Source organism: Macrosteles quadrilineatus, unplaced genomic scaffold (genome assembly GCF_028750875.1).
Source record: "Macrosteles quadrilineatus isolate MER2022 unplaced genomic scaffold, UCM_ALF_1.0 Scaffold_9__3_contigs__length_116548681, whole genome shotgun sequence".
NCBI lineage: Eukaryota > Metazoa > Arthropoda > Insecta > Hemiptera > Cicadellidae > Macrosteles > Macrosteles quadrilineatus.
In genome coordinates this window covers 65,919,243-65,946,986 of record NW_026542602.1, presented here as the reverse complement: position 1 = coordinate 65,946,986, position 27,744 = coordinate 65,919,243, and the positions used below count along the sequence as shown (strand labels likewise).

The window sequence follows — 27,744 nt, the reverse complement described above, 5'->3', positions numbered from 1 at the left end:
ACCAAGTCACCAATGGATTTTATCTAAGTGATAATGCTGCAACCCCTAGGTTTAGCCTGAAGTAATGTGAAAGACAATCCCAGGCTCGTGCCTAGCGTACAAGGGCAAAAAAATATGTATATTTGGTAAACTGTATGGATAAAATTTAATATTGGGTAATATATATATATATGTTAAAATAACCCCTAAACCGGTAAACCATAGACATTAAAACTTGTAGTTAACATTCCACATTTACTTTCCATTCGGTTTTTGACATTTTAAAAGGGTTAAAGATGACAAAGAAATTTTAAGTTTTTTTAAAAGCCTATCCTTGGAGAATTTTTATATAGCCTACTACGTATATATAGATGCTATATAGTACTAGTATATTGTCTGAACTCCTTTGACAAGCAAATGGACTTAAATACATTTCTTCACACTAGGGAAAAAGAAACAAGGCAAATAGTGATTAAGAATAATTACTACTTTTGATGACTAGCTGTGTCTCTATAATGACTAGCTATGACCATATGATGACCTGAGTGACCTTGGATTTTGATTTGATAGCACAAATCATAACAAATGACCGAAACACAACAAGAGGAAGACATATTCTTGATTGTAATGATTGTTATCCTTAACAAAGTACAGTGTATTGGCCTCCTCCATTTGTGTCTAATCTCGTGGGATATTTTCCCCTATATGGGATAATTTAATTTAAGAAGTACGAAATCAAGTTTCAAAGTTGCATCAATACCTAACTGTATTAATAATTAAACAACTTGTGATTCAGCTTATATTGTTAAAAAAGAAAATATGAAGTAAAAGAAAGGGGTTTTTTTAAGATGCTATCCTATTTAATGTATACTGTATTTGAATGTAAACAACGGTGTTACCGTTGAAAGAATAAATAAATAAATATATGCTGGGATAAAATGGGATTTCTAAGGGAGAGGAGGGATTTTTATTTATTGTGGGATATTTTGTGTTGGGGGAACACTGCGCCGCTTTCAGCTTTGCGGCAGAGTGCAGACGACGGCAATTAAATTCAGTGACTTGGCTGTTGTGTTGTTGTTTACCTTGTGTTGTTTACCAAGGAAGTACGCCTGTGTGCTGTGCACTTGATTCAATTGTTATTCGTTGTCACGTTGAGCCTGTTGTTACTTTGTAGTTACTCTCTATTTCAAAATTCTTCAATTCACATAGGTTGAAATGGTTGCCCCAGAAAAACTTCTAACACTAGAAAACCCGGTGTTTTCAGCTTACCTATTTTACAGCTGTGTTTTGGCGCTGAAAATGCTTTCAATGAGTCTACTCACGGCAAAAGCTAGGTTTAAAAAGATGGTAAGATTCGTTTCGTATTATAAACTAATTTGGCAGCAATGAATTAACAAATAAATAGCTATATTTTAAGTTTAAAATTTATTAATCGGACAAAGTTCACGTTGTTATACTTGGTCAATTACAGAAAAAAAATAATTTTACTTTATTTCTTCAGCAAGTTTATTATTATTATGTGATTAGTTTCAAAAAAAAGTTATAAATAACAAAAACACCCAAAAACATTTTCATATCATGATTTGGTTAAACGTTGTTAAACAAAACACTCGAAGGTTAAGGTTATGTCAATGTCATCAGCTGATAAAAATGTTTATTATTAGAAAAAATACAGCTGTGAGTTTAACTCCTTTAAGAGCCAAAAATATTTCCCCTTGATTTGGGGTGATAGAGTAGGCCTAACAAAGAAAAACACATTTAAATGCATTAAATTATATGCTGCATAAGTTATTTGTAATTTTTGGATGGAATCAAATGATTTTAAGTCAGAAGAAAATTATATTTTTTGCAACAAAGTTGCTTACGCTGAATGTACATTTGTGGTACTTAAGGACTACTTGAGTGAATTTTGGTAAAAATCATAAGATAAAAACTGTTATTTAAACTTCCATAAGCCTAACTTCAAATACATTTGAAAAAGTAGCCTCACAATTTTAGCCTTAGGCTAAGCCGACTTCAGGTGGAATAAAAATTTCTGTTGCAAACACTGAAAAACTGTCTGCAACAGCGAAATGTTTTGTTAAATTAAATCTATTTAAATAAAATTTAGGTTTAACGAGTACCTGGGTTTGCTGCTACAAGAAAACTAATAAAGTGTGTTTTCTTTAGTAAAATATTAATAGCTTAGTACAAAATAAATAAATTTGCCAAGTTTGATCAAAATCTATCCATGAACAAGCAAATTAGGCTACAACATTTAACATAGTTCCATAAAAATAACATGGTAATATTTTAAATTTACAATTTTTGGAATTTTTTCTGTTTAGCCTACTAATAACCATACGAAAACACTTTTGTCATAGTATTGGCACCATTCAATTTGTACTTGATGTACAATATTATTACGAATCAAATACTTTAAGGGTATAGCATAGAGTACAAGGGCCTAGATATTTTAGGATTTTTTGAGAGGATAGCAGGCTTACCTGAATGGGAAAGAGTCCAAACTGGCACAGGAAACACAAAACAAAACTTTACACTATATACACAAAACATTAGAATATTTCACTGTCAGTGACAATGAAATATTCTAATGTTTTGTGTATATGAGTGAAAATTTAAAAACGTACGTTTTCAGGAAAAGCACTTTGCAAATTTTTTCCCCCTTTTTTCAAAACTTTTATTATTTTTTTTTTATTTCATTAACATTTGAAGTCCATGGTAACGCAATATCTTTGGTAGTTTCTTTTTAAAAGAGCATCTTTAGTGGAAAACACAAAATCCTGTCACGACCATAACGGACGTTTAAATGAATATTAAAAATAGTTAATATTATTTTTATAACTATGTTTTGCTATAAACTAATTTACTTTTATGACCATTTTACAATAAAAAGGTCACTGAGCTTTTGGTATATTTGGTCTTTCTAGAAAAAAATAAAAAAACTCAAAAAATTGAAAAAAAGCCAATAAAATCTTTTTAAGTTTGTATAACTCTGAAAAAACTTACCTGAGACCCGAAAAATCGTTATGTTTGTATAGAGGTGTGCTTCTTTTGTGTATAAAACATTGAAATATGACGATATTTTAATTTTTGAAATTTTTATGATAGAAATCATAAACGTGATGGTCAGGGACAAGCGGTACGGTCGTGAATTGTCTGGAATAATCTAAATCTTTCTAAACAATCCTTCAATTATCCTGTTAGTTATAATAAAAATATGTGTTTCAATTGAACTAAACTGTTCAATTTACAATTATATTAAATTTATTGTCACGACCAAACACACTATAATCCATAAGGCTGGATTGGTCGTGAAAAAACCCGCGATGGTCGTGAAACTTTGGTCGTGAAATTACGTGTTATTTGGCTCTGTTCTGGCGGTAGCCCTGCACCTAATGTTCGAGGATACAAAGTGGACTTCTAGGTTAATCTAGCAATTGAAATATCTTATAAAAAAAATTAACACCATGTCTACTTCATCGAATGACTACGTACGGTCATGGACACACCAAAATTACAAAAAACACAATCTTTCCTTTATTAATCTTGTAATTCCTCCTTTCAACTCGAAACGACCGGCACTACAATCCTGACGTACACCCCGAACTAGTCTCTAAAACCAACTGACTCCATCGACGCCAGGCTTGCCACTGTCGTGCTCATGGTAGTCAGTTTGTAATGACAATAAAATTATAATATGCTCCTTTTTTGTAAGTTTAATAACCATTGATGACATAAAAATATGGCTTTATATATTTCGGCATGAATAATTAGTCTAAAAACAGCGTGAAAGTTGGAAAATGTACCCTAGGGACACGTCATGGTCGTGAATTTCGAGACTTTAAAAATACAAAAAAAATACCTATAGAACCTATTTAAAACCAAATAAATGTGTGTAACATGTTGCCCCCGTCCCAAAAAATATTAAAACACATAATAATAAACTACAAATCCAGTATCTACGAAGTAAAAGGCCAGGGACATGAAAACGTACGTTTTTAAATTTTTACTCATATAGTGTTAAGTTTTGTTTTGTGTTTCCTGTGCCAGTTTGGAATCAAATACTTTATTATTTCAACACTATGATGAATTTTGTGTAGATGTAATATAAATCTTTTTTGACATTACTTCATCACATTATTAACTAAAAAAGCTTTTTACACTTGTTGCTTAAAATTGTCAACTTCGGTTCTCTTCTTACCCTACATTACATCTTTGAATTATTTTAAAACCCCTTCACTTTCAGTAATTTGCAGGATATCTTAAAAAGGATCCAACAAAGGATGAATACCTAAGCTAGTCATAATAATTTTTGGAAGCCCGTGTCTATTAAAATATTTAAAATATACGGACACTTTTGATAATAATATCACTACGGTATCCAAAAACTGCATAGGAAACCATCTGATCAACTAAGCGTTAACCATGCTTAAAACGATGGTTATTTTCAATCCATGGTTAACCATGGCCAAGATGGTTATTTTTATGATTTTGCATGGAATTGCTGTGAATAAAAAAAATATTTTGATTAACCTCAAATTGTTAGCAACATACATACCAGTTGATCTTACACAACTATTTACAGGTATTTGCAAACCCAGAAGATGCTGCTATGCAGCCGAAGAAGGGTAAAGTAAAGTTCGACGATCCAGATGTGGAGAGGGTACGAAGGTGAGAAAACTTGTATTTCCAGCAAGTGAAAAGTGTTGAATCTTTTTTATAACTTACACCACAGTTTGTATTAATTTTGCTCCTCTATTTAATAAATAAATACCTGATTGTCGCCTTGTGGTCCAAATTATTGTCCTAATGGATTATGTATATTTCGGCGTGAGCGCCATCATCAGATCCATATAAGAACTATTAAATAAACTTCCCTGAAGAGGTGCGTAAAAAGTTCACAACACAAAAAACACATAAACACAAAAATTAACATTAGTTTTCAATTTTTGCTACGCTTGCAATGGTACATGACCATTAACCATGCTCCTTTGATATGGAGGCGCGCTAGACGTTTGTCAAGACTCGACTGAAGATGGGAGTTGGTCGTGATCTGACTTTTGTTTTGGTGACAAATTAGTTACACAATCCACTAGGACAATACTTTGGACCACAAGGCGACAATCAGGTATTTGAATTTTTTATTTATTTGTCAATCAATTGGTCTGGAAACACCACAGGAAAAAAATAACACAATTTAATACTTTTTTTTGGAATGGAGGGAGATGTATTATTCAAACATTCACTTTAAAATTAAGAATTAATAGGCCTATATTGCTACCAACATGTCAGACTTGACCAACACACTCAATGAGACGGTTAAACTTTTGAGTAATTTTACAAAAAACCAGATAATTTTATACGTTCACACAGAGAAGTAAGGTACAGAGGAAACCTTCAATGATACACTTTAGTGGTGTCCAGCAGTAGTTGCTGGTGTCTAGGGTTAAGTCCAACACTACCCCCTTCTGCCTTTATGTAATACAATGCTCACAGTGGAGGAATACCATGTTGGAAGGCAGGCCCGGTCTGGCTCCTTTGGAGGCCCTCGGCTAGATAGTGATTTGAGGCCCCCCGCTAGAAATAAAACAAGGACCATGGGGTCCTCTCACGGCAACAATAGTTAGCCTATGTTTGCTGCATGCCGCAGGTGCATGAAATTTAAATGCTTTAAATTTTAATATTTTGGACGAAACTAATAATTGCAAATTTTCTATCAATTTAAAATCTTTGTATTTATAAATCTAACTCTAAGGTATCAATAAATTTCAATTTGATATAAAATTTGCTCGTATTTCTATTCACCTCTATAGCTGAAATAAAAATTTAAAGGCATATTCTTAAAACTGTTTAAGTATTCAATTCAAAAATAAGACCAAAACCTAGTTCTTTGAGTTTTTGCCATACACGGTAAAAAAGCATATCACGTACTACTTTTGATTTTTGAATACATCCATGAATTAAGCACATTTTTTACTGTTTATCACACATTTTGCTCCATAGTTGTACTCCAGCAACAAAGACAAACAGAAACAATCAAAAGTATTTTAAGTTAAGTTAAGTAAGGTGTCATTTTTGTAGGCTTGCAAAAATCTTCTGATGATTTCTGCCTACCTGTTTGCGATTTCTCATTTGTTAGCAGAATCTGAACTGAAACCAGCTAACCATACGTTAAAACTTTTTGACTTTAATTTGTTTTTATTCCGAGAGATTTCCGATCTTTTTTCTTTTACTTGTGCCACTTGGGCACACACGTTTCATTCATAAACTGAACGATTCAAGTGTTAGTACTCTTTCAAACAATACGTCATAATCCTCTACGTAGTAGGAATGACTGGAATAAAACCACACATCGGTGATTGAAACTACTGTAGTCGTAAGCACCATACTCGACTTTTTGGTGTTGAGGCTGACTGGTCGAATGAAATCAGTTGTAGATCAACTGACGTATATGAATTGGGAAGAGTTTTTAGGGATACATAAAATGTAATTGTATGTATTTTTGTTGATTACAAAAATATATAATTGCCAAATCACTGTGTTTTATATACTCATGATAGTTAAAGCCTATAATAAAAGCTGTTTTAAAAACCAGGTAACAAATATATAGGAATATTTGTTTTACTGAGTTAGAGACATTAGGCCTGAATAATGTAAAACTTGTCAGTCATGTAATCCTACTATAATATTATAAATGAGAAAGTTTGGATGTATGGATGTATGTTTGTGACAAGTGAACGCGAAAAATACTGGTCGGATTGGGCTGAAATTTGGCATGATGATAGCTCACATTCCCGATTAATATATAGGCATATTCTTATTTCAAAAATCCTTTCGGGCTCCGCCCCAGTGGCTCTAGAGTTTCCCATGTTAACCTTATGAGAAATGGAATTATTGAATCTTAACAGCTGTTTCAATTAAACAAGTTGGTTCTGTTCTATGATGTTCAATAGCATTAAGGTTACAAGGATTACCAACAGGGTGCAGCACTATTATTTCTTTTACATTTATGACAACAGCTAATTTGCAACCAAAAGGTGAGTGAGCGTAGCGAACGAACTTCAACCTGGAGGCGAGTTAGCGTAGCGAACGAGCTAACCTGAAGGCAAGTGAGCGCAGCGAACGAGCTCCAACCTAAAGGTGATTGAGCGTAGCGAACGAGCTCCAACCTAAAGGTGAGTGAGCGTAGCGAACAAACTTCAACCAGGACGTGATTGAGCCATGCGAACGAGATAATCCTGAAAATTAAGAAGTTAAACGGGGCAAAGCCCGCGGGTTACAGCTAGTAAACTTTAAATTTCAAAAATAATTGTAAATGTTGTCATTCCAAACGTTTATACCACGTAATAAATATTACGTTTTATACCAAAGTAATAAAATATTAATGCAAACTACAACAAACAATAAGAATCAAGCGCAAAAACTCCAACGTTTAAAGTAAAATTACAATCGATCATTTAACATGCAATGACAGAAACTACTGAAACCACTGCGCCGATTGAACGCCACCAGTTGTTGTAGTGGAATTCACTCAGTTTTTTATCCGACTGAAAAAGCAACTGGTTTTAAAAACAACCGATTGAATAGTCAATAGTTCTTTCCAGTCGGTTGTCTCATCACTACTAGTACAAACACTAAGCTGTCTGCTTGAGTCCAAATACTAGACTCAATTGCACAACACAGACGCGCCGGCACGGCAATATCGCGTCACTACCACCACTGACTAATGGCTATATAACACTAGTGTTATATAGTCAATGCTGCCACGTAGCGCTGGCCGCTGAGCTGATTCGAACGGTGCGGTGCGGTGAGATCGGAGAATAGACTATCTCTAGTACCAAGTGACTATCACTACTTAGAGGCTACCCTTAAACTGTAATACAATAATAAACATGTTATTGTTTATTAAAAATAGTTTTTGCAAGATTACGTCGCTGTGAAACAGTAAAACAAAATAATTTTTCATAATAAAAAAAAATTCTGACTTGATTTTTTGGCTTTTGGAGGCCCCCTTGCCGACCAGCCACCCTGGCCAGACCGGGCCTGTTGGAAGGAATTTCCGTAGAGGGTTCTGTTCACTGGTCTGACTCTTCCCTGCTCGTCACAACTATATTTTCCACATACACCATACTAGACCTGAAAGTGCATGGTTGGTTGTCCAAATGTCCCTTAAACAACCTCTGTACCTTACTTCTCTGTGACTTTAATAGTAACTTAACTGACATATCACACAACATGAAATGTGAATAAGTTGCAAAAACAATTGTCATAAAAAATGAGAGTCATGTTTATGGTTTGTTGGTGTAAGACCATTGGACTATGACTGGACATACAGGACTAGTATGACTTGGGATACTGAAAGAAGACTTCTCGTCCTTCTGTAAAATCTTAAGGTGGTTTAAATTTTGTTAGTTTCACGTCTGATTACTCAAGAGTTTGCTGTGACGCTTCTCTCTATTTCAGCAAAAAAAGGTTCAGTATCCAGCTGTAGAAAGCATAAATATTTTCTTTCACTACAGTGAAACTCTAAGTCTCTGTTAGAACATCTAATCCCAGATTTACTTTGAACAAACTTTCTAATTACTCACTAAGCATGACTTTCTTAATCCAAGATTACATAACATATTTATTTTGGTTACCAGTACTCAGGCTTTGAAGGTTTGTGTCTTGTACAAATTTGAAACTGTAAAACATTTTGCTGGCTGTATATCCCATTCTGAAAGATTATCAAATTTCCCAACCAATTGAAATGTGTCCTAGAAGATCATTAAATATGTTATTTGATTTTGCTAATTGAAATATTTTGTGTGGTTCCATATTTCCTGTGATTTTAAAATAGAGGCCAATAACGGTTTGATTTAACTGCTGTCAAAATATCGTACATCATAATTTTTATAAGAGTCTGTTGTAGTGCTATTAGCAGGTGAACAATATGGTTCTAATTGAATGATTGTGGTATAACATCTAAATATTATGTTGCTATAGCATCTCAATATTCTGTTGCAGGGCACATCTCAATGACCTCGAGAACATTCCAGTTTTCCTGATAGTGGCGTTGGTCTACCTCGCCACAGACCCAAACCCCGTCATCGCCATCAACATCTTCAGAGTTTTCACAGCCGCTCGGATCATCCACACCATCACCTACGCCATCGTGCCTCTGCCACAGCCTTCTAGAGCTCTGGCGTTTGGTGTCGGATTTATAGCAACAGGCTATATGGCCTTTCAGGGCTTGAGCAAATTAACCTTCTAATCTTTGTTGATTTTTGGGTAATATTTTTATTTTATGACAATATTATACATTTGATATTAAATCTGTTATGTGTAGTTTCAATGTTTTTCATTGTGATCTAATTTTTTTCTCTGGTTCTTTAGCTAGTTACAAAAAAAAAAAAAAAAAACATTTTGACCTCAGAAATAAACAATGGTAGTATGAAGCCTATGTAAAAAAGTAACAAATCATTTTCTTGGGATCTTTGAAATTCAGTTACAGAGATTGAATTGAATTGCAAAATAGAAGGAAATAATTGACAATTTGTTTAACAAACCTGATTGCAAAATACTGTACAGGCGCAGAGAAGCTGTTGACAATATTTTGCTATAATGATTTTACTATCTAGACTAAAAACTACAATTAAAAACTTAGCATTTAGCCATTCTTTGGCGATACAATTTTTGCCTACATTAAATCCTAAACCATCAAATTATATGACTTTTTCTTTGGACCTGGAAGGTTTTTGTCACTTACCAGTAGGCCTACAGCTAAATTCAGTCTTAAACACTCAACTTGCCACTTAGACTGAGGAATCCAACACATATAAAAATAGGTTTTGTCTTTCTTCAGCCTCTATAAAGTTGTCAAAAAATTACTATTTTGAATCTTATGACCCATTATCACACCTAACATCATAATGAAAATAGTCTATTCTATAACATCTGTTGCATCTATGTCAAAATACATTCCCTGTCTTAAAGTTAGGCCAGCTTGGTGATTTTTAAATGTTAATAATAAATGTGTTAAAAAAACTGTATGTATATTACCAAAGGCGCTTGCTGGACGATTGTCTCCAATCTCGTGGTGGATTTATATAATTTGTAAGTTGTAAGTAGTTTAATCAACTTCTTTACATAGGACTGAAGACATACAAACTAGTAAACTACGTTAACGTCCATTGTCCCATCAAAATAAAAAAGATAATAGGCCTACCAGGTTTTCCAGATTCACAATTTCTAGAACAAAACTTGCCGCTCAAAATAAGCAAATTTACGTACATCTGCTAATACATTAAAGACCCTTCTGCAAATTGTGTGATAATTTCTTGCAATTGCAGCCACATTGGTGATCATACCTTTCAATCTAGGCAAAATTTAGAATAATTTTCCAAGATGCAGCCAAATTTTTTATGATTTCCTGGTTTCCTGGATTTCAAAATTTACCACAATTCCCGGGTTTCAGGTAGAATGGACACCCTGGTTAAGCTTTATATTTCATTTAGTCATCAAAGCATGTGTAGGTACCACGACCCTACTGACCTGCAACTGCTTGTGGTATCGGGTTCTGGTACGACTGGTCAGCACTATCCCTCTCTCTCGGACGTGTCTGGCTCGGTCCAACCACTTGTACGTCTGCTCTTCCAGCGAGGGTAGCTGGTAGAGGGAGCTCTCTGCCTGACCCAGGTCCAGGTTGTAGAGGTCGAGCTGGTCCATCAACACTGGCAGGTGACATCCCCTGGAGTCCAGGTCATGCTTGATCCATGTACAGAGCCTCTGGGACATAAACGAACGGTCCATCAGGGACAGAAACTCCACAATCAACTGTTATCGGTCAAATTTGGGATTTTGGCAGCCAAATTACTAAGTTTCGTCTGAAAAAGCCTTGATTGCACTTGAGGGTAGTGGCAATACTGTTAAAACATAGCAAAAGGCTATTACTGTAGTGTATCAGGATTCAGTACTACCAAACTTGTTGCAAATAAAAATATACATTAAAGATTCGAGTAAAAATTTTTTAACATTAATACTAGTTTTTAGAAAAACCACAATACTGCATTATTTTAGAACCAGTTCAGTCAAATGGGAGTAATAACTGTGAACTTAAACTAGCTTAAATGTCATGGCAAGCATGATTTAGGATGGACTAAAAATCTATTTATATCTAAAACCGTCGTTCTAAGGATTGTCAGTAAAGTTACTTAAATTTTCAATGTTAAGAATATCCGCCAGCTTTTTACACATTATGTAAACTTCAACCTGCAATAGTATACCTATATTTTAAAATCTACAATTCAATTTATAATTTTAAATCTCACAATAAAGTTGTGAGCGTCCCCTCGGGTCGCGTCAAAATCTTGGACGTCTTCCGCAAGCGCGAAGGAATCCTAAACATATACCTCCATCGGTTAGCTTTCACTACCCTCTCCCGTGATTGTCATGTAATAATGATTTTTGATTGGGCAATCTTTTTGGCGAATACAAGAATAAAGGCTTGGGTTGAAAAACAAACTCCCTAAAAGATTATGGGTGAAATTCATTTTTCAAGAGAGAAAATAATTCCTTTGTGACCCCCTCTCAGGCAAATGTCCCTGGCAACCTCTTTGTCCCCCATTGTGGAAGCACAGATTTAAACTACAAATCTAAATAATTGGCAATATAAATAATTACGCAGGAATTTCTCAGCCCAAGCTTCATTACGTCAAGGTCTCTGTACTTACATTAAGTAAGCCGTTTTCACTATAAACATTGAGCATCTTGTTATCCAAACATGACTGGAGCATTTTAAATGGCATGTCTAAAAACTCATCCAGTTCCATAAGTCTACTGAAGTTAGCACAAGCGAACTTGATTGCTTCTGTCGCCACATCTAGATATCTGCAACAGTGAATTGTTTATCAGCACTACTTCAACATATAAATCTAGAAAACCTCTAGTATCACTTTCTACAGTCAAATTCAATTATTATAGAATCCACACTCCTATACCACACACGCCTACACTCCATAGGAATATACGAATACTTCGGATTAAGCAAGATGTTTACTAAAATACACATAATTATGAAATACACAAAGTTTAAGATCGCCTATTGGCCTACTACAAAAAGTCTATCTTGCCCAGCCGCTTGAACCCTACAGAATACATCGACGAGGTACAGTTAACTGTCGTCGCTTGACAAAAACTGACAACAGCTGGAAAAAAATTCAAAAATATTTCTTTTTCTGTTTTGGATTACCAAAGTTCGGATTAACGTGACTCCACTGTACTTACAAATAAGGATCACTGTCTATTATTAACTTGTTTTTTATACCAAACTCTGAAAAAATATTTAATCATACCCTAAATGGAATTCTAACAAGACTGAAGAAATATTCTTACCCGTGCATATGACAAAGTGTGTAAACACTGACACAGTTATAAACTGTTATTGAGTGACGCAGAAACGTTATGCAGGCAGCGTGTAAACTCGATACACCTAAGAGACTTGCCACGTTGACTACTTCAAATATGTTTTCTTCTGTCAGCTGAAACAAGTTAAAATATTTGACTTGTGAATGTGATGAGAATATGAGTTTCATAGAGGTCTAGTCCTCATTATACATTAAGAATACACGGTGTCATCCTCTCCTTCCCACTTGTGAAGTAAAATTGTGTAAAGCAATTTTATTAATTTGAAACAACAAAACACAACTAATCTGAAGGAATGCTATACAGGAAACTGAATATTTTAAAACTGCATCCTGGGCTAGTTTTAAATATTTGCAGTAGGCCTACTAATATTTTGCCCACCGTTTTATTTATTATTGCCGTGATGATTAGAAGTGGGAGTATCAGGTTGCTTGATCATGTATAAGAGAGGAGGATGCAATGATAAGAAGTGTGTGGAGATGTCGACCAAAAGGAAGGCGCCCACCAGGAAGACCTGGAGAAGGAGGGACCATGTGGCTGGAGATGTGGTTATGGTGGACAGAGGAGACTGGAGGCAACAAATATGTAGCAATTTATTATGTAGCAAATGACGAACCCTATTGCACTGTAAAATGTTTAAAGGGTAATAAAGATTCTTATTCTAACTTGTCTGTGAGGCTGAAAATCAACTTGGATTTGAGTGGCCATAAGAGTAAGAGTAAGAACAATTTTATTTTAGAAGGGGGTATACACAAAATTGTAAGGTACGTGCTGGGACCATTAATAATGGGGATTACCGGTATCTATCCTAACTTAATATGGTTAATTCAATATGGTGATAATTTGCTGGGACTTAGGCTCCTCTTACAACATCTTATACATTCCTTTCTCAGTCATTAGTATTTTATCACAGGTGTCCGTACCACTTAAACTACCTACCTTTGGGTGTAAGCATCTAAGTGAATCTATATAATCTTAGGGTATTGCAATGAACCACCAGTGTCTATAAATAAAAGGGAGAAATATATTACAACTGTCTACCCACACTGGAGCTATGACAACTGATTTGTGGGATCTTTTGTACATGATTACTCAAATGAATCATGATAAATTGATTGGTCTATAGCTATTTCATTTTTTTTGTTTTATGCATTAACTTGAGAACATTCCAATGATAAAAATATTTAACTAAAAATCCTCTGGTATAAAAAAAACTAGGTCACATAAACCATTATGTTTATAATATAGCCTACTTTTTTGTAAGAATTTACTGCCAAATTGATTTCAGCTTGTGTACCGCTCATGTTGAGATGAGTATTATAAAATTAGAATTGACTTTCTATTATTTTACCTACCATAATTGCTGATGTATAAAAAAACTTGATAACTGACTCCATGGCCTTATAATCCACATCATATATTGTTATCTCTCGCTGACCTGTCTCTCTTAGTCCAGCACAAAACATACCCCTGGAAGAAAATACCAATTTTTAACTGATATATCGTTATAATCTTTACATGATTTCTGTTTGTGGGCACTACAGTAAAATCCCTCATCTCCGGCCTTTGTGGGATCGAGTCCCAGGCCAGATAACATTTGGGCCGGATAAACCAACCTATTATAAAAACGATAATTTGTATCTAATAAGAACTTGTGATTGGTTAACCCTCCGAGTGTCCATAGTTTAGGCCTTAATGTCCACCTATTTTTGGCCCCTTTGCAAGGTTTTATTAAAACGGATCTGAGAAGCTTAAAACAATGTTAATTCTAATGTTCTATATACCATTTTGTTTGGAAAATCATGGGCTTCAATATTATATATAAAACATAAGGAACATTTTTTCAAAAAAAAAAATTTTTAGGTAAAAAAAAATATAATTTCGAAAATTTTCAAAAAAAAAATAAGTTCGCGCTCAATGAAATTGTATAAATTATAGGCCTATAAATATTTGAAAATAGCCACTTTGTTCTAAATTTAATGAGGATTACAAATATATAATCATATAGCGAGGTAAGTTATCAAATAAATAAGTTATGAGCGAAAAACGGATTTCATTACATAGCGTTTAGCTAAGAATGCATAGCCTAACCATAGCTAGGAATCTGGCTGATAATTTACATCAATATCACTACCTACTTCTTCAGGATCATCAACCAGCACTTCAAAACCACTTAAATCTTCTTATAATGCACCACGTATATCACTACTTTTGATTTTTAACACTAAAACAATGATAAACGTAATAAAACACATCAGTCATCGGTCCGGGGGAACCTAGCTGTTTACAAATACACGCACGTCAGCTGTCTGCTACAATATTTTCGGAACTAAAATGAATAGCGCTTAGAGATAGACCTCTTTAGAAAGCTTAGAATATTACGGAAAGAACGATACCTAACTCGATCCAGTTCAATCCGATTCAGTCAGTCATAGAGCCTTCGCCGTAAACGATGTTTGTGCGTCTTAAAAGCGACGCGTGACCCTACACAAAGTGTGTTGTGCGTCGTTTTTATGACGCGTGACACTCGGAGGGTTAAAAGTAGTGTTTAGGACTCATTTGGAGTCTACTAGCTCAACTAAGTAGTGAATCCGCTAAAAACGTATAGGCCTATGACCAGGAATTTAGATAACTTAACCTGTGAGAACGCTCAAATCATGGAGACTACATGGTACAACTGTGGGAAATATTTTTAGTATTGATTCCACGAAGTGACCGGATAAACTGAGGACCAGAAATTGCAAAGCCGGATATTAGGGATTCTACTGTACTGACATGTTTTACGTTTTTCATCAGGGGTCCAAACACCAGTCTTGAAACAATCTAATGTTGATGATTATTAGAACATCATTAATTTATAGCTATTGATAAATGACATCTGTGTTTTTAAAGTATGAGCTTAACTCTAAGCAATGAAATACACAAATTAAAAATGCAGACAATTTTGGCAATGTAATTATAAAGGCCTACTTTTATTGAACCTCATAATCTAGAGGTTTAAATTATTTCAAAACAATCTTTCGGTAGATGAAACATTTGTGAGGATTAACAAATTTCCTGATTTGAGGTGAGGTACTAAAGATTCCACAACTTCCACCTTAAGTTGTATTTTAATTTGGGCGGACCTCTTCCATCACACTTTGTCTCTATCTGGGGAACTTGCTCATGAGTTGTACATAAAGCTCCAGAGAAAAAATCAAACCCTCAATTTACTGGACGGAGAGACAGTTTCTAAGACCACTAAGTTACTTAATTCAATGATCAGACCTATTGGTCTAAATCTATCAATGTAGAAAAGATTATTGTTGCTAGTGAGCAACGCTCAATTAATTGTAGACTAGTGGTTATAAACTTGACTTCTATTTTGCGGCACATACATCAGGTATAAGTAATTTCAAGCTGTTTTTCTAAAGTTAAGCTAACATAAGATAGAAAGTTATGTCACTGACTATGAATTACATGCTGAACATTGATTCAGCACAACTAAAAAGCTACATAAGTTTATGTACAAGATTTTGTCTTTATAGCCTAATTAGTTCTAATTATTTTTTACTGTTACTGGTAATGTTAGAAGCTATTTAGGCAAAAGTAATTTACGTAGGATTTGTACGTTTTTTTATATTGCATGATGTTGTCTAGTTCTAAGTGGATGATAACTTAAACCGGCCTGGTGAGCTCAAAGGGTTAAGCCCTGTGGGTGTCCTTCCTACGCACCTACGTAAACCTACGCCTAGTTTGAATTAGGCTTAGGTGGGCCCAGAGTAGGCTATTGTGCATCAGCAAAATGAATAATTATAAGCTAGTTGGAATAATTTGATATGTAAGAAAAATAGGAAAAGATATACCTAAAATATAGAGATGCTGAAGCTAAAACTGCTTTGTGAGCTTCTATTTTGTTACCTTCTATGTCTAACAAGATATCACACAGTATAGAATTTTCATATAAATATGTTGCTCCTTCCATTATGGATTTAGATAACAATTTATCCTCATAGAGTAGATTGTCAACGATATCTGATGCCATAGTAAGTTAAAAGTCTGTGAATATTATGTAAGATTTTAAATTTAAATATCTATACCTACTAACTTCTACAATAATTAACCCTAGATCTGGCGGCGTCGTCTGCTAGCCGTGCACCTGTGAGATGGCAGAGGTTTTGGTCAACTTTGGTAGTGGCCTCATTAAACTGTTAATAACTCTGTTATATTGAATGGAAAACACAATAAATTATATATATTCTGATTCAGCACAAAACAATGAACAATTTAGTGAAAGTTATTTATTTTTAGCGAATTTCCCTATAGGGAAGTAGCTATTACCGTAGGTCTCATGGTAAGACTTAAGCCCGGGACCGATTTGCTTTTTCATTTTAATGTCCCCAGAGACCAAAAACACCATTCATTCAAATTTTTATATATGTATATATATATATATAGATATATATATATATATATATATAGATTTATATATATATATGTGTCCGTGAACACGATAACTTGAGTAATTTTTATCCGATTTTGATAAAATTTGGTTTGAAGGTGTAAGGCGGGATAAACTTGAATGAGTTCGCGATCCAGCATGATCAGACCATGGGAACAGGGTTTTATGGGGGGTTTTATGGGGTAAAAATTGGTTTTTCTCACTTCTTACCCTCAAAACACAAAATTTCCCAATTTTTCTCTAAACCTTCTTAAAGAGCTTAAAAAAACAAACAATTCAGTATATCAAAGTGTTTTTGTACGGTTAATGATTATGGAGAAAACTAAAAAAATGGTAAATTTAAAATTCCCATGTTATTCTTATGGAGAATATTGTAAAATGTTGTAGTTTGCTTGTTTATGGATATATTTTGATCAAACTTGGCAAATTTATTTATTTTATAGTAAGCTATCAATATTTTACTAAAAACACACTACTTTATTAGTTTCCTTGTAGCAGCAAACCTAGGTACTCGTTAAACCTAATGTTATTTAAATAGATCAATTAAAAATCAATTCGGCCAAATGGAAATTCGCTTAGACGGCAGGTTTGCTGCGGCGGGGGTATTTTACTCATAGTTGTCATAGTAACAAAGAGATAAGTTTTTTTTTTTTTTTACTTTGACAAATAAAATTTGAAATTTTATTGATTATAAGAAGTTTTACAATTTTTTTTTCTTATAAAGATATATTGGAAAAAGTTTGGCAGTTTAGTACTCTACATAGTAATATAAAGACTTTTGGAATAATTGTAAAAGGATTAGTAAAAAGTCAATAAATCTTTCAAAATGTGTTTTCACAAAAAAAACGCAAATAAAATTTTGAGTGATGTCAAAAATAGTAATAAATTCCAAGAGTCAATAAAAGTTGCATGTTTATACTCAAAAACCATAGGGCTTTCAATAAATATTTGTATTTTACTGATTATTGCAACTGAAAAAATTAAAAAACTCAAAATATAAACAACTTCTACATTTTTTATGAAAAATGTATAACATATTCGCATGAATGAAATGATTATAAAATCTTCAATACCTCATGTATGAAATTCTGAGATATAAATTTTGTTACTAATTTTATGTACTTTTAGAATATATATAGGGTTTTTTGCTAAACCTAAGTAATAAGTCTCCTATAGAGTGTTTTGTAGAAAGTCGCAACCGAAAAATTCATTTTCGAAAAAAGTGACAAGTCATTATAAAGTGATATGGTGAAAAAAACAAGTCATAAACTGGGTTGAAAAACATTGAAATATATATTTTATGACTAAATATGATTATTACAAATATTTACAAAGTAAGCCTACATTGTATTTGGCATACAAAATTAAAATCGGCTAAGCCTACGCAAAAAATTGGCTGCCAACCAAAAAATGAAATAGCCTTGGCCTAAATTAGAAATAAACTTATAATGAAGAAAGTATATTTACAAGCATGGTTATAGGCTATAAACTGTACAAACAAAAAATAAATAGGCCTAAATTATAAAAAAACTTTATTAATAAGTCGCCTAAAGAGTTTTGTACTGCACTGTCACAGCACTATAAAAAATCACCTGTTTTCAAAATTTCCCATACGCGTATATAGAAACGCCCGTAGATGTTTTATGTATGAAAAATAAAGCCCGTAATCTCATCTTCACAACAGTATAGGTTGTTAGTAATTTATTCCATCATAACACAAGAAAATATGTGTTTGAGTGTGCCAATGACAAATTCGGCTCAATGAGCCTCTGCCATCTCACACTACACTTGCCAAATTCAGCTCATTGAGCCTCTTGCCAGATGTAGGGTTAATTAAGTAAAATGTTTTCCTTTAGAATGTAAACAAATGTTGTGCTGTGCTGTGCTGATGTGCTCGTCTGCAAGTGCAAGTTTTGCTTCTTTTCACCACAGCTGCGTTTGTGGCTTACCAACATACAGTACCTAAAAAAACTATAGACGATGCCCACCACCAGTTTTGTTGCTGAATAAGATATCATTGCCAGATGGAATGCATTCTCCTTTATTGAAGTAAAATTATTTAAGAGATAACCTTTTCCATTTTTGTGACCGTTTACTAATATTAAATGTGGATATATCAGAGGATACCTAATATGTATGTGCCCAGAAATGTAATAAGTTTTCTTAATCCAAGATTTTAGCCGCTCATATTATATTGGGTTGGTTGGTAGTAACTGCTACAGCTGGACTGTCATGAGTTCAAGTCACGAGATTGTCAACTTTTGTGATCAAGTCTAACCAAATTGTCCAAATTATTACCTATCTTTATATGAGAAGTTACTAAAACATTGAATAATTACATAAACTCTTGTTTAAAAAGTTACTGTTGTGTATTTTGGTCAAAGTATGGCTTTACATTCAGCAGCTAAGGGTAAATTACTGGCAGTAATTGGAGATGAGGTATGCTAATTGTTAAGTATAACTATGTAGGCCTATCACTCAATTTTAAGATTGTAGACCTAGACCTAACGTTTAGTGAAACAAGGGTAGCCTATTAATTCCTTCACATCAGGCCTGCTTCACATAGCCTACATTTATACAGACTGGGACGGGTGGCGTCGTCCTGTAATCCAGCTACTGGGAGGTCACGAATTGTGGATATTTATAGGGATGCACTGTGGATGCGATGCTCCCTGGTGTGGATTAACGTCCGCACTAGTGAGTACTACGACTATCCGCAGTATTATCCTGATAATTAGACCAATTCGTAAATTACAAGGAAAAATGTGGTTCGGATTCCACTATAAACTGTAGGTCCCTTAGTTGCCATTAGCTGTATGGGCTATTAATTAACAGCTGTGTCTAAGGAACATGTCGGCCTTAGTCACTAACAAGACTACAAGATCGCGCCACTCATCCTACACTCATCCTTCACTCATATTTGGGTTAAAATACGCACATAGTGGCGTCCCCATCTTAAATAATTGAATTGAATTGAATTTGACTTAAGAACTTGTCACATTAAAATCTGTTTTTGTTTGTCTAATCCCGTCAGTATAATATTGAGTTTTGGGCTTTTGTTTAGACTACAACAGGTAGGGCCTGACTTACTTTTTCATATTTCATAGGTATATCGCTAAATAGTTCTCCATTTTTATCAACATTTTACAAGAACATTGGTTGTCAAATCATTAGGTCTATTAAAAAAGTTCAAAATAAGGTAGCAAGTTGCAAATAACCTAAGTATTTAAGTTAGTGTAGGTCCTAGGCCTAGGCTACACTCTTTGGGTAGACTTTCATATCTGTTGTCAAAAACAACCTAATGAAAATATTGATAGATCGATTATTCGATACATCGATTAATTTCATTCGACATAACTCATAGTTTGGTTAAGTAGTTACCGTAACTTAAATTTAGGTTAGGTCAATCGATATTTTCATTCGGTTGTTTCTGACAACAGATATGAAAGTCTATCCCATTCATTTTTGTTATTTTGAAATAGGCTACTCGGAATTAAAGATTCATTTGTGTTGACAACAGGTTGTTGAGGGCGTCTACAGCTAAATATCACTTAATAATGCATTACTTAGGCAATATCAGTTCCTTATAAAGTAGGTAGCTTATCAAGTAAGTTAACTCAAACTAACTTAATTTAGACCTGGCAGTAAACGTAAGATCAAGCGTCTCAAAACAATAAACTATTGTGATTAACACGTTCACTGCTGAAAAGCCTGAACAAGGTAACCTTAAATTGCAACAAGAGCTCCTGCATTAGGCCTAAAGGGTGTATAAGATCTGGGAGTCACCCGCTAGGGGTGCAAGTGGCGGGAACCAAAACGGATGCTGCTGAAATGAAGTATGGAACTGGCATAACAGGCTGAAATAGTTCTGGTGATCCCCGATACATGCGGAGCTCCCATCAGACTAATTTTTATAAAGCTATGCAGTGACTCTGATCGGAGCCGTCAGCCCTCGAACGTGTTAATCAGTCAGAAGAGGAAAACGCATAGCCAATAAGCCAGCTGCGTCACGTGATAGGTACAGAATCACTGCATTGCTCACTTATTATAAGTATAACCATAGCCTTGTAATGTTCAATTTTAAAACTTTTCTTATTTAATAGATGTGTAGGAGTCTCCATGCTCTACTATATTTAGTTTCCATTATTGAGCTTGAGATTAGGCCTATATAACATTTTTAATGTAAGACTTAATATTTCAGGATACTTGTGTTGGATTCCTACTCGGTGGTGTTGGTGAAATAAACAAAAATCGACAGCCCAACTTCATGGTGGTTGACAAGAGTAAGTATGCCTAGAGGGAGGTCTAAAGTTAATTTCAAATATTTAACGTTTTTAGTTAGGTACTGTGTCAAAGACCACTTTTTAAACATAACAATCATGTACTGTATTTTTATTTGAGGTATTATAATTTAATACTTTAATTTAATTGTGAGGCAAGTATTGATCCCAAATACACTGTTCATGAGGGCCTGCCATAAACTATGTTAGAATTTGTACAAAAATAAATGGTAAGATTGGAATTTATTGTAGGGAAATTGAATTTTCTCACCAACTTTTGTAAAATTGACATGGTCATGCTAATACTATAATTAATTATCATATTTGTTTATTTTAAAGCCCCCTTTCAATAATGAAACCAAAATCATTGATTAATGAGCAAACTTGATTAATATTCTTGATATTTTTTTCTGATCATTTATTTATGGACATTAGCCGTCTGGCGAGCTTCATTTGTCAGGTGCTGATAATTATACCGATGATGATGGATTTTGATGTTTGTTTCTGATGTTTTATTTTTGTCCGGCTTTATAATTTTAGGTCATAAACATCTTTGTAATTGTGGAAAAATTAAGAATGTATCTTTGCTAAAGAGAAAGTATTACAGAAAGCTTTTTAAATGTATTTTATCCAGGCAAGTCATCACCGTAGACTGGGTTATTCTCACCTTAAATGTCAGTAATGATATTTATGTTTAAAAGTTACTGTATGTTTTTAGACACAAGTGTCAGTGAAATTGAGGAAACGTTCAAGCGCTTCATCAAGCGGGATGATGTGGATATCATCTTGATTAACCAGAACGTAAGTACAGTATTCAATTTCAAGGCTACGTAAGTCATTATTTTAAAGATATCGTGTATTGTTTTGCCCAACTTGCTCTCCACTAAAAATAGTGGCGGATCCAGGGCCGAGCGAGCCTAACAATCCAGAGCTGGTCGGGTCGGTCGGTTAGTAACGCGAGGCCCTTAAGCTCAACCAGCCTACAAGCAAGCAAAGAGTAAAAGAGACATAGAAATCTAAAATAAAATAAATATTTATTTTCAGTCAATGTGTACTACCTACCTATAGGCCTACTGCCAACTGATCAAATATTCAGGCTGATGATTTAGTACTTTTTGATGATTTAGTGAGTCGGTGGATCAGTTGGTAGCGTCGCGGACTTCGGGCCCAAGGCAGTAGTGTCGTGGGTTCGGATCCTGGTCACTGCCGATAACATATTATCAGTACAGTTCACCTTTGTACTGTACCGGCTCACTTCTTGCTTTGCTGTAAACGATCCACGCACGGGCGCTTAGTCTATGTGGACGGGCAAATGCAAGGTTAAAAAAGGCCGCCAACCTCTTAAAAAAAAAAAAAAAAAAAAAAAAAAAAACTAGAAAGGTCGGTTTTATAAGTTAATCAAACACAGCTAACTCGTTAAAAAAGCCTCAAAAACACATTAGGGAATTTTTTTTTGCCTGACGGGTATTCCCCCAGGGGTTAGTACCTAGGGCCCCACCAAAGTCTAATGCCCAGGGCCCCCAAAAAGCCTGGATCCGCCGCCACTGACAAAAGAAAACCTGTAGGCCTACAATAAAGCATAATTTTCTTTCCTCCTTATGGAAGTGTTGTTTTACTGTTTTGTTTAAAGAACAACAGGAACAGGCATACATTTCAGATTAGCAGCAACTTCTCGTTAATTGATCTATATTATCTCTCGTTATTCATCTCTCATCTAAAAATTCTTTAAATGGTCTAGATGTAACATAGAGAAAGCTTTATCCAAGGTATTTAATATATCTTCACCAATTCTCCAGGATGTTGATCGTAGGTTTAAATGAAATTTAAACATCAATAATTGTCTGCAAGTCTCCTCCATTTTGATTTTTGATTCTAATCTCACGATCTTTTATTTGTTTTTTAATTTGGCTTCCTATTTCTTCTCTGGGTAAAAATGGCAAACAATGGGTATTTATCTATTAGAACAAACAATGTATACAAGTAGGTAATGCTATGTCCAATTTTCATCAGTAAAACTCACACTTCAGTTTTGTTTTTACGGAAAGTAAATAAAAGAAACGTCTTATAACACTTAAAACATATGTTTACACTTATACTGCTACTCACAAGACGGTAAATATACAAAACAGATGGTAAGTAGTGATCGATTTCGATTGGACACTCCAATCATCATCAGACCCAATAGGCGAATGACGCGAATGACAATGCTGATCAAGAAGTTATTTGTTTTGTTTTTGTGCAGGTGGCAGAACTGATCCGCCATTGTATTGATGCACACACTCAGCCGGTCCCCGCAGTGCTGGAAATCCCCTCCAAGGATCATCCTTATGATGCCAGCAAGGACTCCATTTTGCGCAGGGCTAAGGTATACTGTACATTTTTAACTTTGTCAAATTTTTGTCAGTCAATAAAAATGCGTGTTAGTCTAATTCAACAGTTTCAGAATACATTATTGTATCTTTATTCATTAAAACAACTCCCATGTACTCTGAAATGCAATTTTGTAGTGTACAATCGCCATAGTAACAGTGTCCACTGGTGGCACACATTTGAGTTTTTACCTGTACACAACAAGGGTTATAAAATCTTCAAAATCGAGAAAAAAGTGTTTGGAGCAAATGTGTTAATGTGATCAGTTAAGTTTCAGGTTTGGAATTTCACCAGTAAGCAATTAAAAATGATTTATTACTGAAGAAAGTAGTGTGTTGTATGGTAATTGTCTTTAGTGTTTGTGTAGTAGTAGGTTGATTTGGGCAAGTATCACTAGAAGTTTCTATTTTATTTTCCACAGCATATCAAGCATCATTAAAACCATTCATCTTACACTTTTTATAGAGTTAGTCTATTTTTTAGTTAGTCCTTTTTAGAACTCTTTGCCAGATTAAGGCTCTCGTAGTATACACGAGACGTATGACGTAGTTGTATAGGCTACTTTATATGGAATTAGCCGTAGATTGTGAAACCCCTTAAACTGCTTGGTTAGTAAAAGAATGAACCAAATCATTTATGTTTTGTGGTTTTTCAAAGTGATAATTTGATAATTTTTCATGTATAAAGCTGGGTTTTCCTAGGCGCGGAGTCGGCGAGCGGAGAGAGGAACGCGGAGAGCGGAATTGAAATTAACATGGCATTCCGCTCCGCTTCTAGGAAAACAGTAACATTAAATTGCCTAAGACAAGTGGAGTCCGCTCTCCGCGTTCCTCTCTCCGCTCACCGACTCCGCGCCTAGGAAAACCCGGCTTAAGCATTGAGACATTGAGATAAGTAGTAGGCCTACTTATACTACAGATAACCTTTTATAAAAGCAGGTAAAAAGGATGTATTCTGTCAATACGTTTGAATTATGGCTGAGGTTGCGTTGATATACATATGCTTCTCAGCTAGTAGGTTATGGTTATGTTCCTGTATGTGTTTATTTTTCTTCAAAAGTTATGTTTTTCTGTAGAATATAAATATGGATGACATGGACTGAAGAATCGTCGCTCGAAAAAATCATTTTTGTTAAATTGTGGGTAATGCATGAGAGTTTGGATTTGGTCTTTGACTTTGGAAGTGCCTCACTAATTCACATTCTAACACTTAACTTCCGTACAAACTTGTAGTTAAAATTTTGCAAGTGATGCCGAGTGGTGTTTTAAAAAATAATAAAAGTACTCAAGGTTTTGATCAGAGTATTTTTTGCCACATGGAAATTCTTGTCAGCACACTTTGTGGTTCTTACCTGAGCTGATTTTCTGTCTTATTTTAATGGTGAAATTTGTACAAAAATGTGTTAAACTTAATGCTCTAAACAAAATTTTAATCAAAAGTGTTTTTTTTTTTTAGAAGTTGTGTGTGTAGCTAGCCGGAAATTCCCCTCCAACCTCATCCGTATTCAGTAAACACAGTAAACCCCCTCTTAACCAACCCTAAAATGACCGGATAATTCAAAAAGTGGGTTAAAATGGGCAATCGCTAAAAAAATTAAGTGCTATTCAATTGGAATTATATAATCAATATTCTTAAGTATTGCTTGCGTTATTTACAAAATAAACTTCACTTATCTCCTTTTCTCGTATTGACGATAGAAAATTCACAAATAAACCCAAAACACGGTAAAGTCAAATACTTTCAGGGGAAGTAACATCCTGTAGAGTTTAGCGTATTGTTTCCATCACCGAGCGTGGAAGCGGAAGTGCCATGATTTCTAGAAAGCAGTAGTTAACAGAACTGCTCTTTAAACAAGGTTGGTTAAAACTAATATTTTACGTAATATTGTATTATTGTAATATTTTACGAGCGAGGGCGGATAATTCGATTATCAGTTAAGAGCGTGTCTAATGTTTATAAGTAACTTTGGTTTTAAGTGATGTTATGTTGGTATTTACTGTCTCAATTTTTTTATGAAGTTATGTGTAATCAATTTTATATTTGTTTGGTACGAAGACTATTATATATGAAAAATCAAGCTTAATAGTTGAAACTTTGCTAATATCCCATTTAACGAATCCTATTTCACGGTGGAAAAAACCTTTTAATCAAAACATAATATGTATTTGTTGGAAATGACTAATCATCCAAATTTTATATTGAATAAATTACAAGCTAGTTGTGTGTTTTTTGTGATTGTTTTACCTAGTGTGTCGAGAGTACGGCAGACAACTGCAAATTCAAACTATTTGGGATTGGCAACTGTTTGAAATCATCAAATTGCACAGATTAGCTATAAATGTAGTAAAATTGCTTAAAAAAATCCAAAAATGTATTTTTTATGGTAAATGACCATCCAATCACATAAAAACTGTGATCGTCTCATCTCCCACAATCCCAGCAACATTGTGATCAATCATCTACAGTAATGCTGTGATCATCTTATGTGATGGCAGAAATGACGTTTTTCTATATTAAGTAAGACTTTAGCAAAACTTCTGTTAATCTTATGGGGTTGCGTTCTTCTTATGACAAACATAAGAGAACGAAAGGATAGCTTTAAATTATAGACCCTTGGCCATAGGTTTTTGGCGGCCATTCCTAATTTCTTGGTATAAAATTGACGTGCAGTTCACATACTTTTTGGTCCACAAAATTCTTGTGCAATTCATGGTTTTCTCGGTTTTCCTGTGGCCTGAACACTAAATACAGAAACTTTTATGTTCAAATTTGCTGGAAGTTCAGATTAGCAGACTTTGGATTAAAGATTAAACCCAATGTATATATGGGTAATGTGTAATAATATATTTCACCGTTCATGTAAAAAAAGTTTTGAAAGGGATTATAAAATGTGTGTTTCATTCCAGTTATAATTCTGATTCCCTTACAAGAAGATACAAGATTTCATTGAAAAACTGTCAGTATAAATGCATAATATTTTTCAGTAGCCTGATACATATTTGTACAGTATTTCGAATGAAATTAAAAATATTGTTGAATTAAATAATTACCTTTTAAAGCAAACAAATAAAATAGGCTAACAAATTAGTGCTCTAAAAGAGTGCATAACATGGTTAATTAAAGATAGCTAAAATTCTAGCCCTAGTGCAACCTTTGCCCTGAAACTACAGTGTTGGTTGTGCAAACTGTTGTTGTTGTCTTTGTGGTACTTGTAATGTTTTAGTTCCTTCACCAGTCATGTTTTCCTGTTCATCAGTCATTCATGCATGACTAGCGTGTTGACAATTTAGCACATAACATGCAACATGTTTATCAGCAAGGTGCCGGCCTTGGATGGTGCTGGGCCCAGTGCAAACACTGACCCCCCCTTCCCCCTTACTACCAAAAAAGTAATGTCCCAACAATACTCAGAAAAATATTGATGTATGATATTACTCCCCTTTTGATTTTTTCATAATGAACATAAACTTCATAGACTTTGTAAACATTTTTAGTATTTTGCACCAAGCACCTAAAGTATAGGGCCCGCTGCACCTTTTACATGTGCCTAAGGATGGCTCTAGTGCCGACTAGTAATCTTCGAAGAGTTTTAAAGAGTTTGTACAAAATGTATTGTTACATACGATTTTTTATGCTAAATATTGTTTTCTTTTTACAGGGAATGTTCAACCCCGAAGACATGCATTAGACCTTCGATCGAACCATTCAGAAGAAATGGTTTTAATTGGTAATTGGAAGTGCTTATTATTTGTAAGAAACATGTATGTAAAGTGTTCAAACATATAGATAATTTTATTGTTTTATGTTCAGTATTAGTACTATTTCCTGCATCTTACAAATTGTTAAATTCTAAAAGTTATGTCGCTGAAAATATTTTGATTTTGTATATTTATTTGTAGATTAAATATATTGTAAAAGTGTTTTCCTATTTGGTAATGTTTTGATTGATTCAATGGTACTTATGTCAATAACACAAACCATTCCAGATGTTTGTATATTACCTTAGAGATTGTAAATGATGTTATTAAACTAATATAAACATTTACTCGTATTAAGTTTGTTATTTATTTATCTTTGGTTAAAGTGCTCAATTTGAATGAGGTCACACATGCACACTAATAGTCTCTCTACGACAAGAATAAAAGGTAACAGCAAATTGACACAAGGGGCAAGGCGGGGGTCTGGGAATCCGAAAAACTTTTAAAAGTTAAGTTTAAAATGACACGTCATTTTTATGCCGTTTTTAACTCTTTATTATTTTAACTCTTG

The 27,744-nt window shown here is 34.2% G+C and overlaps 3 protein-coding genes across 6 annotated transcripts in view; 2 read left to right on the top strand and 1 right to left on the bottom strand.

The window, feature by feature from the left end:
• Positions 1-16,646, bottom strand: part of LOC129002771 (kelch-like protein diablo) — a 30,578-nt gene extending 13,932 nt beyond the window's left edge. The window contains exons 1-5 of one of the 3 annotated variants that reach the window (XM_054430817.1): positions 16,472-16,646; positions 13,740-13,854; positions 12,355-12,500; positions 11,694-11,850; positions 10,516-10,749 (exon numbers count right to left, since the gene is read on the bottom strand). In XM_054430817.1, coding sequence (XP_054286792.1) covers positions 10,516-10,749; positions 11,694-11,850; positions 12,355-12,500; positions 13,740-13,850 — 648 coding nt within the window. In that variant the 5' untranslated portion in view covers positions 13,851-13,854; positions 16,472-16,646. Of the gene's footprint in view, positions 1-10,515; positions 10,750-11,693; positions 11,851-12,354; positions 12,501-13,739; positions 13,855-16,229 lie in introns of all 3 variants that reach the window. The other 2 variants (XM_054430815.1, XM_054430816.1) reach the window with 2 other exon arrangements.
• LOC129002772 (microsomal glutathione S-transferase 1-like) lies at positions 1,026-9,309 on the top strand. The gene is made up of 3 exons (XM_054430818.1): positions 1,026-1,326; positions 4,568-4,653; positions 8,989-9,309. The coding sequence occupies exons 1-3, from the start codon at positions 1,195-1,197 to the stop codon at positions 9,233-9,235; spliced, it is 465 nt and encodes a 154-aa protein (XP_054286793.1). The 5' UTR covers positions 1,026-1,194; the 3' UTR covers positions 9,236-9,309.
• A 2,426-nt stretch (positions 16,647-19,072) lies between the features above and the next one.
• Positions 19,073-27,526, top strand: LOC129002742 (V-type proton ATPase subunit F). Of its 2 annotated transcripts, XM_054430770.1 has the most exons (6): positions 19,073-19,264; positions 21,027-21,108; positions 21,824-21,906; positions 23,348-23,470; positions 24,551-24,613; positions 27,134-27,526. In XM_054430770.1, exons 1-5 carry the CDS (start codon positions 19,211-19,213, stop codon positions 24,575-24,577), a joined length of 369 nt encoding a protein of 122 aa, XP_054286745.1. In that variant the 5' UTR covers positions 19,073-19,210; the 3' UTR covers positions 24,578-24,613; positions 27,134-27,526. The 2 variants fall into 2 exon arrangements, with proteins under 2 accessions (XP_054286745.1, XP_054286744.1); XM_054430769.1 differs by lacking the exon at positions 24,551-24,613 and having other exon boundaries at positions 19,076-19,264.
• The last annotated feature ends 218 nt before the right edge of the window (positions 27,527-27,744 follow it).